Source organism: Eulemur rufifrons, chromosome 1 (genome assembly GCF_041146395.1).
Source record: "Eulemur rufifrons isolate Redbay chromosome 1, OSU_ERuf_1, whole genome shotgun sequence".
Taxonomy (NCBI): Eukaryota; Metazoa; Chordata; class Mammalia; order Primates; family Lemuridae; genus Eulemur; species Eulemur rufifrons.
The window spans coordinates 26,782,065-26,799,024 of NC_090983.1; the positions used below are offsets into that span (position 1 = coordinate 26,782,065).

Consider the following 16,960-nt stretch of genomic DNA (forward strand, 5'->3'; position numbering starts at 1 on the left):
CTCCTGCGGAGCGCGACTTCGAAGTACGCCTGCGCCATGCCCTGGGTTGTGTGGTTGCCGGGATACCGCTACGCCGCGGTCCCCGCCTCTGGGTCTCGTTTGACAATGGCCAAATTCGTGATCGCGGGTGAGTGATCCCGGCTTCTGCCTGCAGATCGCTCAAAACAGCAACAACAAGCCATGGCCTTTTGGCAGTAATCTTCTTAATTGGCTTCTTTTCTGTAATAGGAAATCCAGCCTCTATACGAACCACCCCATGATATTTACTGGACAGTGACCGTGCGCCATGCACTGCCGGACACTGGGGATACACATGGGGAGACATATCCCTGCCTTCGAGGAGCTTTCAGTTTCATGGGGGTACAGAAGCACGTAAACAAGTACTGTTGATGGGCTGTGATTAATGTAATGAGGGAGACGTGCACAGGCCTCTGGGAGAATAGACCCCTAATCTGGGTGTAGGGGGTGGGAGAGAGGACACAAGGAACTCACTGGGGGCGGAGAGGTGTTATAGGAGCTGAGTGGTGAAGGTATGGGCTGGGGAGGCTGTTCCAGAGAAAGGCACCCAGGCTAGAAGCCTCATGGCCCTATGGAAAATCTGGATATAGGGGGAGTGACAGGACCTGGAGCTAGAACAGGAACAGGAGCCAGATCCTTGAACCTTACGTGCCCCAAGCAAAGAAAGGTGTTTGAACTGTATTTTGAAAGCAGTGAAGAGTCACTGAAAAATTTTAAGCAGGAGAGTAGTCTTAGTGGGTTTGCATTTTAGGAAGCCCATCTTGGCAGCAATGGAGGGGAAGAATTGGAAATGCTGACTGGCAGCAAGGAAACCAGTGAGGAGGCTTTTATTGCAACAGGCTATTGCACCTGCCTCCTCCCCTTCTCAGCAAGTTTCTTAAGAGAATAGACTGCTCTTCCACCTCCAGTTCTTTGTTCCACTCAATTTGACTTCTGCTTCTACCGCCTTACAGAAACTGCCCTCGCCAAAGTCACCAATGACTTTTACAGAAGCTCTTCAGTGCTTGTCATATTTGACCTCTTTGATGCAATTGAACACAATTGGCATCTACCATCTCCCTAAGAATCTATTTTATTTTTGCTTCTTTATTCATTCAGAAAAGTATCTTTGAGCACTGACTAACTAGATGCTGGGAAGACATTGGAAAACAAATGTACAGAAAATGTTGCATATGTGACAATGGCAGGGCAGGATTCTATGGGAACAGTGGCAGGGAACCTGACTTAGTCTGGTAAGTGTTTCCCGGAGGAAGAGACTTTAAGCAGATACCTGAAAGATGAGAAAGAGTTACCTAATAGAGAAGAAGTAGAAAAATGGGGAGCAATTTAAGCACAGGTAGCAGAGAGTGGGGTTAGACTAAGGAGAGCTAGTTTAGTAATAATTGAGAATATAAAATAAACAGAAAACTGAAATAAGTTTAATAGAAGTGAAGCAGAGTACAAAGAAGAGAATGTCATAAATGAGGCCAGACCAGAGGTAGATAATGTAGATTATTGTGAGTCACATTCAGTAGTTTAGACTTAATCCAAAATAATGGAAGGTTTTTGGAAGGGGAGAACGTAATAATATTTGCATTTCTTCTAAGTGTTATGGCTATAGTATGGGAGAGAAAGGCTGGGTGCCAAGAGACCAGTTAGGAGACTGGTGCTATAGTCCAGGAAGGAATTGGTGGCCTGGCCTAATGTGGTAGACAGTAGAGATGGAGAGAAGTGAGTGGATTGGAGAGATATTAGGGAGGTAGAATCTATTGCACTGGATGTCTAGTTGGATGGAGGAGGACAGATAAGGGAGAAGAAAAAGTTAAAAATTATTCCCAAGCAGTGGTTTGGATAACTGGGTAGATTAGGAGTCATTGAAAAAATTAAGCAGAAGAGTAGACTTAATTCTCTACTCTTAATACTCTTAGATAATTTGGGACATAAAGAACATAGAAGAGGGAACAGATATGGCAAAGGAGTGGTGACAACATCCATGATAGACCTGCTGATTGTTTATGAGATGCTTAGAAGGAGACAGAAGGGTGTGGGCATTTAGATAAGTAGATAGATCTGAGCTGGAAATACAGATTGCTAGTTGAAACCAAGGGCATGGAAGAGATTGGCCAAGAAGAATACATATATAGAGTATGAAGAGAAGATGCCTCTCAGAATGATACATTTTAATGGGTTGATAAAGGATAGGAACCTACAAAGTATAGAATGGAGTGGCCAGAGAAGTAGGAGAAAAATCTAGAAAATGCCCCATCATAGTGTTTCAAAAGAGAGAAGGGGCAAACAGTGGCAGATGCAGCCAAGGGTCAAGAAGAAAAGGATCGAAAAGGATCCATTAGATTTAGTGGCATGGAGATCCTTAGTGACCTTCTAAAGAATTATGGGAGAAGCTAGATTGCAGTGGGTGAGAAATAAATGGAAGTAAAGAACTGAGGGTGTCATGTGTAGAGAACTCTTTCAAGAAGTTTTGACAGAAAAGGGCATGTGAAAGGCAATAGCTAGAGGAGGGCATGGGCTTTTTGGTTTTTAGGACAGAGAAACATAAATATAATGAGTATGTTTAAATATGATGGAAAGGGACCCTTAGAAACAGAGATAAGATTCTAGAAAGGGGATAATTCATTGGGCAAGGTTGCTGAGAAGGCAGAAGAGGGTAGGATTCAGAGCATAAGTGGTGGGATTACACCTAGACAGAAGGTAGGACTCGTGCTCCAATGAGAAGGAGAAATGAGGAAAGGATGAGTCCAAATGCAGACAGGCATGTAGGCATGATGGTAAGGGGTTGGGGTTTTTCCCAACTGATGCCTTGTTGCTTGGTTTGGTTTAGTTTTTGTAAGGTAGAAAGCAAGGTTATCTATTGTCTTCTGATAGTACAAAGAAATTTTGGGAAAGGGGAAGATTTAGAGGAAGAGAACAAAGTTTGGAATAGTCATTGTGGAGAACAGAAGAGAGTGCTGACAAAGGAAACAGAAGGATCTCCACGCAGAGTTGAGGGACAATTAAGGCTGATGACCGTAAATTTATAATGGTGCCCTCTGCTTGGTTCTACCATGTTTCTCCAGTGGTGCCTACCGGGTAGGACCCAGGCACAGAAAAAGCAGGTAATTGGGTCTATCCATGGTGAGGGGCTTTTACCAGTCTGATTTTCCAGAAGGACAGTGGGGCAAGATAATTTAAGATGTGAGTCAGAGAGTGGTTTGAAGTGATGAACCATGGATTTGAGCTAGGCATGGAAGCTTATAGACAGGGGGAGGTTGAAAGGGGATGTTGACTTAGAAGTTTCCATAAGGTTAAGGAACTGGTGACTGGGAGTTACTTAGGAAGAATTCCACAGAGAGGGCTCTGCCCTTGGCCCATGTCTCTCCTACTCTATCCTATTCAATGTGTTGGCTTTAGCTTCCTGGGTGCTGATGGCTGCAAAATGTGTGTCTGAAACCCCTCCATGGTGCCTGCCCCTCAGACTCATATATCCAGCTACCTACTGGTCATATACACTTAGATATACTACAGTCATCTCCAACTACACTTGTCTAAAGTTGAACTTCTCATCCATGATTTCTCTCGAGTGAGGTCAGGATCATCCATCTATCCAAACCAGAAAATAGAAATTATCCCAGACTCTTCCCTCTCCATCCCCACAACTTCCTGCCATACATATCAAATTGAAAAGTGATTTTACCACCATTCCTCACTTCACACTTTACCTTTTAGTGGCTATTAGTGAGTAGTTCATTCTTAGTAGTTCGTGCTTAATTAATAGCAGTCGGCAGCCTCCTAGAGGAAGTGAGGTCTAGCATAGCACTGGAAAAATGTAAATATTCAATAGTTTTTTTCCTTTCCGTATTTTTTGGGATTCTGACCTATGAAATTTATTTTATTTTTATCAATATAATAAAAATAAATATATCGTGGCAGTGTATTCTATAACCTTACATTATAAAATTATATCATAATTATGATTAATTCTGTAATTACATTGCCCAAATACTTAGACCTACATAATTTCTGTATGATGAAAGAAAACATTGCTAATTTGAACTCTTTTAGGTAGAGCAGATTGTCCATATTATGCTAAAGCAGAACTTCTGGCAGACTATTTACAAAAAAATCTTCCTGATTTTCGGATACATAAAATTACACAACATCCTGAGGTTTGGGAGGTAAGAAACCTTTATAGTTTATTAAACTCACACATGCACAAAAATGTGTTTTAATTTGATTAAATAGTAGCTAGTATATCAGACTGGCTTCCAGTAATGAATGTTCATGTACTACTGATATTTGAATACCAGAGAAATGAGCCCTACTTATCAGTCACAGAACATTGTTTATATTTTTTTCTAACACCTAGTAGAACTAATGAGACCCTCGCCAATAAGTAGAATAAATCTGACTGCTCCCCACGCCCCCAAGAATCCAGGTAGCTTAAATTGCACTTGTTAACTTTTCATTCTTCATTCTCCTTCATATTGATTTGTAATGACGTGAGGGACTTGTTTATTGAAAATACTCTTCTTTGTGACTTTTATCTCCAGAAACAGACTTTGAGATGGAGATTGTGGTGAAGGGGCTTTACTTGGAAGTACTCTTGGAAGCAACATCCTGAAAAGGAATGAGGGTGGCAAGGTCAGGCACAGGGACCCATCCTGCATGGACCCCTCCAGCTGGGATGTCCTTCCAGGAATACCCCAAATTGAGGGAAAGTAGCTGAGCTTTTGTACTCTCACCTCATCCAGTGATTAGCTGCAGGCTGCCCCTGGGGAAGGGATTTAACCTTAAGCAAAGCAATTCTCTTTGGCTGAGGTCAGTTCCTGGAGAGAGAATTGTGGAATCCTCACCGCAGCACTATTTGCTTTGAGGTGGGATAAAGGCAGAGAGATCTTCAACATCAGCAAGGGAAATTAATTTCTAAGATTTTATTTGCAAGGTAGCCTCATTACACTTGCCTCCAATGACTTGGTTTTAAGGCTGCTGCCACATACTTTACCAATAAGAATGTTGCCCTCTGTTCTACTCAAATCTTGTCATTGGAAGGCCTGGTCTACACAAATCAGATAATGATAATTTAAACTTTTTTTTCTATAAATGTTCTCAGAAATCCTCAGATAACTTTTAGCTCATTGATTCAGTCTGAGCTGTAAACTATCCCCACAGATTTGAAAAGCAATATCAAAATTTTTATGGCCCTAAAACTGCAATATCTCATATATAAGAACAATAGGGCAAAATCAGTGGAATTTTTTTTTTTAATCAGTTGAATTGGAACCCCTGGCCTCTCTTTAAGCTAAACACTGTATTCCAGGTCTCCTCAGTAAAAAGAGCAACTTTCAGTACCCTTATTTTGTCAATGAATTTGAAGAATATTCTTTCTTGATTAATTTGTTTCTAACATATCACTACTTTCTATATTTACATTTTACTGTATAAAGATAACTAAAGTGTATTACATATACATAGTGGCATTGAAAACAACCTAGTACTTTAGTGTTTGAATTATGAAGTATTAAATTGAATTCTCAGGCAGATTTAATATATGACTTCATTTGGATTATCCTTCAATAGGAGTGGCTGAAAGATGTGTGTGAAAATAATAAGTGGAGTCACAATAATTCCCCCATCATCTGGAGAGAGCTGTTGGATCGTGGAGGAAAGGGTTTGCTTTTGGGAGGATATAACGAGTTCCTAGAGCACGCCCAGGTATATCAATTAACTTGATTTATCTGTTCAGACAATGATCATTTTTTACATTATCATATTTTTCAGATGTCTTGCTTTCTGAGACATTCTCTCATCTCTTTTTATTCTATTTTGACTTTCAACAAAAACTTTCCATCATAGCCATTGTCAGCTAATTGTCTATTCTCTGATGTTGACTTTCTCTTTCCCAATATTTAGCTTTACTACGGTGTCACCTCTAGCATGACAACTGAGCTGATGATGGTAATTGCTCAAGAGAACCTGAGGGCACATATAGAAAAAGAGCAGGAGAAAGAAGCCCTGAAAGATCTCATCAACCCCTTGCAGGTCTGGATCGCCAGGTGGGAGAGTCAAACCCCAGGATCCAGGAGATTGGCTTTGTATATTTAGAACGGACACTTAATCTGAAAGCAACTTTATAGCATGACTGCTTTGCACAACCTCTTGCTTTTTCCCACTTACTAGAGCTTTCTCTGTGCACTCCCTCCCTCCCTGTAACACTATTTCCCTCACCTCACTCTTGTTTACTTTCTCCTTCTCTTGTTTGCTCCTCTTTATTCCTCTTTGCTCCCAGTCTGGGGCACATGAAGTCTCTGTGTCTTTCTCTCTCTCTCTCTCTTCCTGTCTCTGCACTGCCTGTCTCTCTCCTTCTCTCACTCCCTCCTCCTCTCCTTTCCCCACCCCTCAGTCTGTCTCTTGCACTGTCCTTCTCACTACACTAATGTAGACACTCATTAAAAATTATTTCTTATGAGTTGTGAGAGCTGTATTATAATAAACATGCATGACTCGATCCCCCAGATTTAATAAATATCACATCTTCTTTAGATAGTTTTCAAAGGATTAATACGGTGCAAAAACTGTTGAAATCCCCAGTGTACCCACCACAAATGCCCCGGTGCACATCTGCACTTCCTGCAGGGGGTCCTTACGTCAGTCCCGTTACATCAGCTCACAGTTGATAATCACAGCTATAGAGGACCCAGACACTTGCTGACTTGTGGTTACAGGTACACAATACATAGCCTGTGTTGATCATAGCCATCTTCACAAGGATTTTTCTTTGTAAGAATTTGGAAAAAATAGTCTTTTCCAAAAAATGTCATTACTTTGTAGATGAAGGTATAAAGTTAAAAAAAAAAAAAAAGAACTGAAACTTGCGTCTCATGTTTTTAAGAGGAAATGTAAACAAGTAGGTAGAATATTATGACGCAGTTCTTTGAAAATGTTGCTTTCTGCACATTGGGAATTCTATGTTATTTGAAAAACCTAATAAACAGATATATTTCTTATTTTACGCTTGTTTTCAGATGGCCAGAGCAAAGAGTTAGTAGCGAGAATTTTTTGTTCTACTTTTGATTTCTAGCCTTAAAAATGTCAATGCACCCAGGCGTATGCTTATTTAAAATATTAAATCACCCTATTAATGCACATGCAGAAATATCTATTAAGAATAAATGCTTACAAGATACAAAGGATTTAACCATTCTTAATCCAGCTTTGCATTTTTATCAGTGCATCTGCTCCTGCCTGCTACCACCTAATTCCCATTCTGACCAGTGGTGAAGTGTTTGGGATGCACACGGAAATTAGCATAACTCTATTTGACAACAAGCGAGCGGAAGAACGTCTCGAAAGGCTGGTGGTTGAGACCCAGGAGCTGGCGTCGCCTGTCCTGCGCAAGGTCTCCATCTGCACCAAGGTAGAGGAGGCCTTCCGCCAGGCCCACGTGGTCATCGTGCTGGACGACAGCACCGACCAGGAGGTGCACTCTTTGGAGGAATGTCTCCGAAGCAGGGTGCCACTGTGTAGGCTCTATGGCTACCTGCTTGAGAACAATGCTCACGACTCCGTCAGAGTTATTGTGGGAGGAAAAACCTTTGTGAATCTGAAAACGGTTTTGCTCATGAGATACGCCCCAAGCATCGCACACAATATTATCGCTGTGGCGCTGGGGGTGGAAGGTGAAGCTAAAGCCCTACTGGCCAGAAAACTGAAAACAACTCCGGCATGTGAGTCAACCCCACTTTATGTTTTTGTTTTGTGTTGAAACAGCACGATATCCCAGCATCTAGGAAGAACACTGTACCCTCTAGAATCATTCTGAGTATCTGGAATAGAAGTATAAAGCAGATACAGAGAACTTATTGTTTGATTTGACTACTGTAAAAAACATTTTTAAAACTGGCTTTCATAACTTTGTCCATCATTGTAAAAATTAATAAACAAATATTTAATATAATAAAATTTACATTGTTAAAGTAATAATCTGACACCTAATATTTCATTTCTTCCATGATAGTAGTCAATTAAGGTAATCAGTATTGCTTAAAAAAAAAAAAATCAGGGCTATATCCAAGTGGCTCTGCCCCACTTCCCATCTGTGTGACCTTGAACAATCATTTACTGTATTGTGCCTCAGTTTCCTCATCTGTAAAATAAGGACATTAACAGCACCTATTACCTAGCATTGATGTGAGGATTCAATAAGAATTTTAATAAGAATTCAATTGTATTCAGTGAGAATTTCTAAAAGCCTTAGAAAGTGCCTGGCCCATGATAAACATTGGCAAAAATGTTAAACTTGTCAATAGGATTATAACTGATCAGTTTCTGCTCCTATTAACCTTTGAGCTGGTAGACATCAGAATCATATGAAGATGAGACTGGATCAGAAAATGGAATGTTATGTTTAAAAAGGGAGATCACATTTGACATATTTTAGCTATTTGTGCCCTTAGATGGAGCAGGTGCAACAGTGACCATTGAGAATGGAAGAAGGTGTGAGGCAAAGTTGGGAAGACAATGAAATATGAGCCTAGAATGCTCTAAATCAGGGGAATAGAAGACTTCTATGACCCCATAACATTGTAGCCAGAGCCATGTTATCCTTTTTTTTTTTTTTACAGTGAAGCTCTAGAAATCATAACTTCCTGCATTCTTGCATACATATCTTTAGTGTCTTACCCCCAAGGTCAGTACAATGAAACTCAACCAAATTGATGCTAAAATTATTCAATAGGAAATGAAAACATTTTCTAGCCATTTTTTTTCTGTTATTAACTTTATAATTATATAGACACTGACTCATCACAAAAGGTCTATATAGTACACTGATGAAAAGTGTCAAAAAGAGGCAGTGATACAAAATTTAAAACAAGGTTTCTGTGTGGGTGGGGTTGGGGAGCTGGGAGCCCCTAACCGGAAAGCTGCTCCCTTGTGGGTCTGCTGGCACCATGACTCTAAGCTCCACTCTACTCAAAGCCCATAAGTATGTGAGAGGCAGAAAAAAGAAAAATGTAGGAAAGTTGGGAAAAGGAAGGAGAGACGTTAAAGGGACAGTACTCCAAGTAAAATTGTCGTGAAATGGCAAGGAGATAGCCAGCAACAACAAACACAGAGTTGAAAAAATGGTGTGAAAGAGAAAAACCACCACAGAAGTCATTCAGGGATCACTCCAGATGCCAAGAGGGCAGCAAACCATTTCAGAAAGCAAGGTTCGAGATATGCCCTAGGTTTGATTCACACATAAACCTGTTTCTTAGACCATGTGTATTGGCTCAGTTAAAACTCCTTGTGTTGCAAGTGTTAGAAAGTCAACTCAAAGTGACTGAAGTCAAACAGAGAACCTTTTTCCTACATAACTGAAAAGTACAAGGATGTAGGTCTTATGTCAGGCACAGCTGGATGCTGGGGCTCAAACGATGGTCTGAGTGAGGAATCGCTCGTGCTCTCTCTTGGCCTGTCCCTCTCCTCTACTCTCCTCAGTGTTGGTTTCCTTCTCAGGTAGGCTCTAAGAAGTGGCACAATATCCACTGGCATCCTCAGACTCATGTGCTTGTAGTTTACCCACCACAGCAGAAAGAGGGCTTTCCTTCCCAATTGTGCAAAAGGAGCACAAACTCATCAGCCAGGCTTGGAACACAGGCCCTTCTCTAAATCAATTATTGTGGCCAGGAGGGTAGAAATCTGGGTCTCATGTCTATTGGTGAGGACAATCCCACCCAAAACATAGGGACTGCAATTGGAGAAGGAGTAGTTATTTAAAGAAAAAACAGGATACTGTTAAAGAAAAAAGGAGAACTTAAAGCTGGGAGGGAATCAAGATAGCAGATGTTCAATATAATGTTCTGAAGCACAATGTAGGGTATTTAGAGCCATAAAGGACCTCAAAGCAGAAAAATGAGACCCAGTGAGATTAAAAGCTTTCTAGGAAGGAGGCCTACCATATGCTTACCTGGGACTGGAGAATTCTTCACCCCATGTGGGATTCCAGGAGCTACAAATCCTGACTACCACGTCCCTTCCCTCCTACAACATGTAAGCCAAGTCGACATCATTAGCTCTTTTGAGAGTTGGGTGGTGGAGGAAGAACTAGCTGTTCTGACTCCTACTTCATGAGTCATTTTGATGAGGGAAAGAATCTAGTCTGGTTGGGGTTCCCTGGGGAAAATATTTCACCTTTTGAAAAGAGAAAAGGTGAAAGAGGAAGCCTCTGCTCCATTCCTTTCCCTATTGCCTGACTTTGAACACAGCTGTGTGAGAGTGTGCTACTTGGAGCTGCGGCAGCCATCTTAGAACCACGAGGGGAGGGCCAAGAGCATTATATCTTTGAGCTGCAGAACCAGCACATGCCACTGCCTATCTTGATTTATTATCTGAGAAAGGTAAAGTCCTTCTAGTGAAGCCAAGTCAGTAGGATGTTCTATTACTTAAAGACAAAGCAATCTTAGCTCATACAGGAGAATAGAAAGAACTTAATCTCCACAGTAGAAAGTGGTATGGCCTTATAAGGAAATTAAGTTTTTAAGCAAATAAGTAAGTTAATAAGTAAATAAATAAAATTACTTATTTGCACTCTTCATACAACATTCCTAGAACATCCACAATTAAAGAATCAGATTGAATACCAATCCCTATAGAATATAGTGCTTTGCCCTAATTTCTATTTCAGTCTAGAATCAGGGACTCCTTGTCAAAAATCAAAGTAGATTGAAAGTTTTCTCTCTCTCTCTCTCCGTCTCTCAATGGCAAGCAAAGTAATAAAGTGAGGACAAACACCAGTGATATATTTTTCAGTGGCAGTTTCTTTCAAGGGACATTTCATTATTCCTTGGATTTAATCATATGCCCATACCATTCACAGAGCATTATTAGGGATCGCCAAACCCCAGTGATCTGTGAGGCGATCCACACATTTTGTGCCGTTTTAGGAAATGTAAACTTAGATTCACTTTATAGCAAAAGTACCAACCCTACAACAAGCAAACACATAATCATAAAATAGGCTTCAGGTCATTTTTTATATTAATGTACATTATCATGATTATTTTTTATTTCTATTCTTTACAGACATCAAAGATGTGATAATTTGGGGTAATATCAGTGGAAATAACTATGTTGATCTGAGAAAAACAAGGGTTTACAGATACGAGAGTGCCATTTGGGGACCTCTTCAATATTCACGCCCTGTTTTAAACTTGATTTTTGACAGGTACAGTATATTTTTAAGTGAAGTATACTAACAATGTTAAATAAATGCATAATGGTTATAATCTATTAAATCATCTTATATTTGCACAAAAATAACTTGCATTGTTCACGCTCATATATGTTCATGCTCTCTATTGAAGAAACAGAAAATTTCACAGACTATCACCTAGTTAGTCCCCACTGCCAATTTATTTGATTTTGAAATTATGAATTTTTTTATTTCTATTCATCCAGTAGTTCATATATTCCAAACGTTATCTCTAAAGCAACCATATGTAAAGGGAATCTTATTTAACATAAAGACAGAGGTATGTATCCAAGTTGAAATTAGTTGAAACATCTTTGAGAAAGAAGAATTAAGATGACGAGCATGCCCGGGCCATGCTGGGTGTTCTGTCCCAGGAGAGGCAGAATAGAATGGAGAGGTGGGGAGGAGCACAGTCAGGGCCAAGTCGCCTGGGTTGGAATTCTCACTTAGCCACTTTTAGCTGTGTGACTTTAGAGAAGTTACTCAGCCACTCTATGCTTCAGTTTTTTCATCTGCAAAGTGGAAATGGTAACAGAGGAAGAGGCTTATAGGGTCATTGGAAAGTTGAAATGGACTTATCCAGGTAAAGCAGTCAGAGCTGTGACTGCCTCAATAATCACTAGCATTAGAGTGAGGCAGAGGAGAAATGGGCAGGAGGGCCTTTAAAGCATTTTTCTAAACTTTCCAGCACTTTCTCAGTTGCAGCATTTCCTTCCCAGTGCCCCCCGCTTTCCTTCTCTCCCTCAGACCATGGGAACTTCATCCATGCCTAGGAACGATGTGTCCCCGGTTCACCTCCCTGAAGCATGATTCCTCTGTGTTTGCTCCCTGGGCAGGGCCAGTGTCGCGTGGAGCTGTGTCATGCTGGGTTAGTGGGGCTACCTGTCAACACCTGCTCCTGTCCAGTAGCCTATTCCCTGAGTTTAGATGTCATATCATAAAAACACATTTATTTCCCTAATTCTCAGCATGAATACAGATTGAGCATCCCTGATCCAAAAATCCAAAATCCAAATGTTCACAAAGCCAAAAATTTTTGAGTGCCAACATGATGCCACGAGTGGAAAATTCTACACCTGACACTCTCACTTTCTAATGGATTAGTTTACACAAACTTTGTTTTATGCACAAAATTCATTTAAAATATTGTATAAAATTACCTTCAGGCTGTGTGTATAGGGTATATAAGCACAAATGAATTTTGTGCCTAGACCTGAGTTCCATCCCCAAGATATCTCATTGCATATATGCAAATATTCCAAAATCCAAAAATATCTGAAACACTTCTGATCCCAAGCATTTTGAATAAGGCATACTCAACCTGTAATTCAATGTTTAATGAAATTATTTTATTTAAAATGAAGGGTGCCACTGGTTCCAAGACTCCCTTTACATAGAATAAATTCTTTTTAGTGGAGGCAATTGTCCCTGCAGTCTTTGTGTTCCATATAGGTATTATCATGTTTTTAGTTTCACATTTTGGGATTCCCCTTGCTACATTTCATTATTTTTTAATTGACTTTTTATGGGGATTGAAGACGCTTAAAGAAAGAGCACGTGAAGTCATATTTCTAGTTTGATTGAGGATATAATTCCTTATACTTAGTTCCATTGACCCAGGAAACATCCTTTTTCATTTCCATTCCTGTTTCCATTGTAAAATTGTTTCTTTCTCTTCTTACAGTGAGTGGCTAAAAAAAGAATCTGTGGCAATTCTTAGAAACTTGACCGCCACAGGAAAACAATTTGGAGGCATTTTGGCTGCACACAGTATATCCACTACAATGAAATACTGGTACCATGGCTCACCACCTGGGGAGATTGTATCTTTAGGAGTATTGAGTGAAGGTAAATCTAAGTTTTTCGTATCTTGTAATATTTAAAAACATCCATGTACGCCTTGTGCTCCTAAGTCTGTGTCCCCACCAGTCTGGCTCTTAGCACGGTCTATAAGCTGTCTAGACTTTTATAATTTCATAATCATTCATTCATTCAGTTATTCATTCAGAAATTCAACAGTATTCTGTATGAATGCACTGGAAACACACATAGGAGTTAGACCTGACCTCTGCCTTCAGGAAACCTACAGTAAAGGAGAGCCAGATACATAAACAAAATAATATTGTTAAGTTTTCCTCATTATACCCAGCCAAAAAAGGGAAAGCAAGGTCAATTCTAGGCAGGGAGCAGTAAGAATCAGGACAGGCTTCATAAAGAAGATGACAGTCCAGGAAACCTAAAAGTATGAGTAGTGTTGCCCGGGAGACAAGTGTGGGGAGAGTTCTGGGCACAGAAGGCCACAGGAGCAAAGACATGAAGGCAGGACACAAAGGGGAATGGCAGGACCCAGGTCTTAGGGTACCAGGCAGCACTGGGGATGTAAAAAGGTTGCTGTCCATCCACAAATACTGGATATAAATTTTTATAGCCTTGATATTTTAATCTGCTAAAAACTATTCAGAATGATTCTAACATGCTTACAAAATAGGAAAGAGAATAGTTGATGTTCTGTCCTTGGTCAGTTCTATGTAAAGCATCTCTTCCCTTTGTGATTTCCTATCTCCCTTAACAAACTTATTCACTCCAAAAGGTCCTGCCCCAGGCCCCTCTGCTGAACTCTAGCCTGTGAAACATTGCCACCTGGATGTCCTGTTGTCCCTTGCATCCAACATACACCAAAGTGAACTCACTGTCTTCCTTCCCGATCAGATCTACCTCTTCTTGTATTCTTTATGTTACCAGTAGAAACATCACCTTCCCATTGTTCCAGTGACTATGGTGCAGGTTAAAGAAATTTCCCCAAATCCCCCAAGCCAGAATTGATCTCTGTCTCTCCCCTATACCCACATAGCATTTTGTTCCTCTATCAGAGAGCATATGACAGTCTGCCTTTTGTTGACAGTGTGATTAGCTGCACATGTCTCCTTCATGACAGTGTGGACACCCTGGGGACAAGGGCTTTGTCCAGGCATCTTTCTGCACCTTCATGGGAATAGCATTTTATACGGTATCTTGTTCAATTAAAGTTAAGGTGCAAAAACAAATACAGAATGACTAGAGGACCTGAAAAGCCCTCTAAGGAAAAGTCTTTTAGATCCTGGTTTCTTAACTATCCTCAACTTTTTGCCCTAGTAGCAATATTTTTGGTGTGTAGAATGGCAGGAATAATTTTCTTATGTGATTGAGGCACCACAGAAGGGGAGCGACTTTATTTGAATGGTGCTCAGCTAGTAATAAATATTGTCGATCTTCTTGTTTAGAGCACATCCAAATGGGAAATGGGAAGCTTCAAGGAAATAAGCAAACTTTCTGTCCCTCGTCGCTTTCCCTTCCCAGTCCTTCACACCCCGGCTATGTGACTGCCATGGCAGGCGAGAAGAGTGGAAGGCCATATGGACAAATGACAGGCCCGTGGGCTATGTAGGGCAAGCTATGGCAGCAGACAAAAGGAATACAGACAAGGTTCCGAAGAGAAAGACAGCATTAGCCCCTGGACATGAGAGATGCAGAAGGGAGAATTGTCAGAACACGACAGATGCTCAATCAGTATTTCTAGAGTGAGTGTTGCAGTCTTCCCTGGAGAAGGATTCCAAGAAATTTAGTTCCATCATTATTTTTCAAAATCGTGTATTATGTCTGTCCTTTTTGACAATGCTTAACTTCACAGGAAGGATTTATTTTTCTGAGTTCTTGTGTTGTGCTTTGCTTTGTGTTTGCTCATTGCAGGCCAGTTTGGTATTCCAGAAGGGATTGTCTTTTCTATGCCTGTGAAATTTGAGAATGGAACTTGGGTGGTTCTTACAGATCTCAAAGATATAGAAATAAATGAAAAAATAATGACCAGAATGACAAGCGATCTAATTCAGGTAATGTCAGAATAGATACAAGAGAACTGACTTTGATAATGACCTTAAATTGATTCCACTAGGCCAAGGCATACATTGGTTTTCTGTGGGCTCAATTTGCATCTTATTCCTAAAAATAATGAAGCAATAAAAATTTGAAGAAATCAGCAGAAGAACGCTACTCATTTGATTATATAATTTCTGGTATGTCAAAAATATGTGTTGGTTATCTAAAAATCAAGAATCAAGATGTTTTTCTATTGAAGAATAACTGAGTTAGTAATTGTGGTTATTTAATTCTCTGATTATAAATTTTTTTAACAGGAGAAACTTGTTGCACTTGGAGAGGTGATAGATTTTCAGCCATACAAATCAGGTAATCTCTTAGATGTGATGTTTTATTGGACTGCTATTAAAAGAGTATTAAAGCATTTGTTATAACTGAGTCACTATTAATATGGAGAACTCCAATCCATATTTCATCATTTCTAAACTAAGTTAATGACAAAATAAACTTGTAAGTTCAATGTGTCCTTTGAAATAAAACATCTCATAAGAATGCTAAAGAAAACACATCTTAAGAACACTATGATCTTATAAATTTTGTGTATACCTTATTTATTAGTTTCCTAGGACTACCATAACAAATTACGACAAACTGGGGTGCTTAAATCTACAGAAATTTATTTGCTCACAGTTCAGGAGACTAGAACACCTGAATCAAGGTGTCGGCCACGCTCCCTCTGAGGGCGCTAGGGAACCTTCCTTGACTCTTCCAGCTTCTGGCAGCAATGCTTGCATCCTTGGCTTGTAGATGCATCACTCCTATCTCTGCTTCCCCTTCCCATGTCTGTCTTATCTCTGTGTCTTTATTTCCAAACTTCACCCTTATAAAAATACCAGTCATTGCATTTAGGCCCCACCCTAATCCAGTATGACTCCATCTTTAATTAATTATATCTGCAAAAACTCTATTTCCCAATAAGGTCACATGCACAGGTCCCAGGCATTAGGACTTCAACATATCTTTTTGGAAACACAATTCAACTCACAACACCATATTTACTTTTAGATAACTTTATTAAAAAAAAACAATAAATTTCAATAAGTTTATTTTTCTGATTGGCATTTTCTCTAATCATAAACTCATAAGGAAGAGCTGTCATCTTTCTTTCTTGTCTTTGCCTTAAAAAAAAACCCCATCTTAAATTTGGAAATAGACATGTATAAGTAAATAAATTTATTTATGCAAAGAGCTTCCATCAAGTACCTTTGGGAGCCCAACTTTCCTTTCTTCCACTAATATTTATTGAATGGCAACAATAAGCCAGTGCTAGAAGCTGGACACACAGGGGTAAATAAAACCAATCTGATCGTGCCCTCTTGGAACCTGCAATCCATCAACAGGCTATACATTATACAGACGACTATAATTGTGTTGTGTCAGAGGAATGAGAAGTACCGGGTGCTGTGCTATGAGAGCTTATGCCTGAAGCAGGAAAGTTTATGTCAACTTGTTTGGGAAAACTGGAAAAAGCTCATGTGGCAGAAGCCTAAAGAGATGGAGATGAGAGAGAGCTGTGAGGAGTAGATGTGGGAGTCACAAGGGCTTCTGGACAGACAGGAAACTGATCAGGTGTGGGATTAGTTTGGAAAACAGACTTGAACAAGGCAAGACTGTTTGCAGAAAGACTAGTATCAGGAGTGCAGTGCAATGATGAGTATAGCTGAGACTAGACGCAGCAGAAATTTGGGAGATATTTAGGAGGTGGAATTATCAAGACTTCATGACGCATGGGCTCTTAGGAATACCAGAGGGCTTAGACTTCTGGTTGAGCAACTGGGTGGATTTACTGATAGGAGGACAAATGGTAAAAGAACATCATTT

General features: G+C 40.0%; 1 protein-coding gene across 1 annotated transcript; it reads left to right on the forward strand.

Annotated features, from left to right (window-relative positions):
- Window positions 1–50: 50 nt before the first annotated feature.
- On the forward strand, window positions 51–15,791 carry MDH1B (malate dehydrogenase 1B). Its single transcript, XM_069467856.1, has 10 exons — window positions 51–127; window positions 4,057–4,169; window positions 5,572–5,706; window positions 5,905–6,047; window positions 7,222–7,718; window positions 11,059–11,200; window positions 12,912–13,075; window positions 14,954–15,093; window positions 15,397–15,448; window positions 15,706–15,791. The coding sequence occupies exons 1-10, from the start codon at window positions 106–108 to the stop codon at window positions 15,714–15,716; spliced, it is 1,419 nt and encodes a 472-aa protein (XP_069323957.1). The 5' UTR covers window positions 51–105; the 3' UTR covers window positions 15,717–15,791.
- Window positions 15,792–16,960: the final 1,169 nt, after the last annotated feature.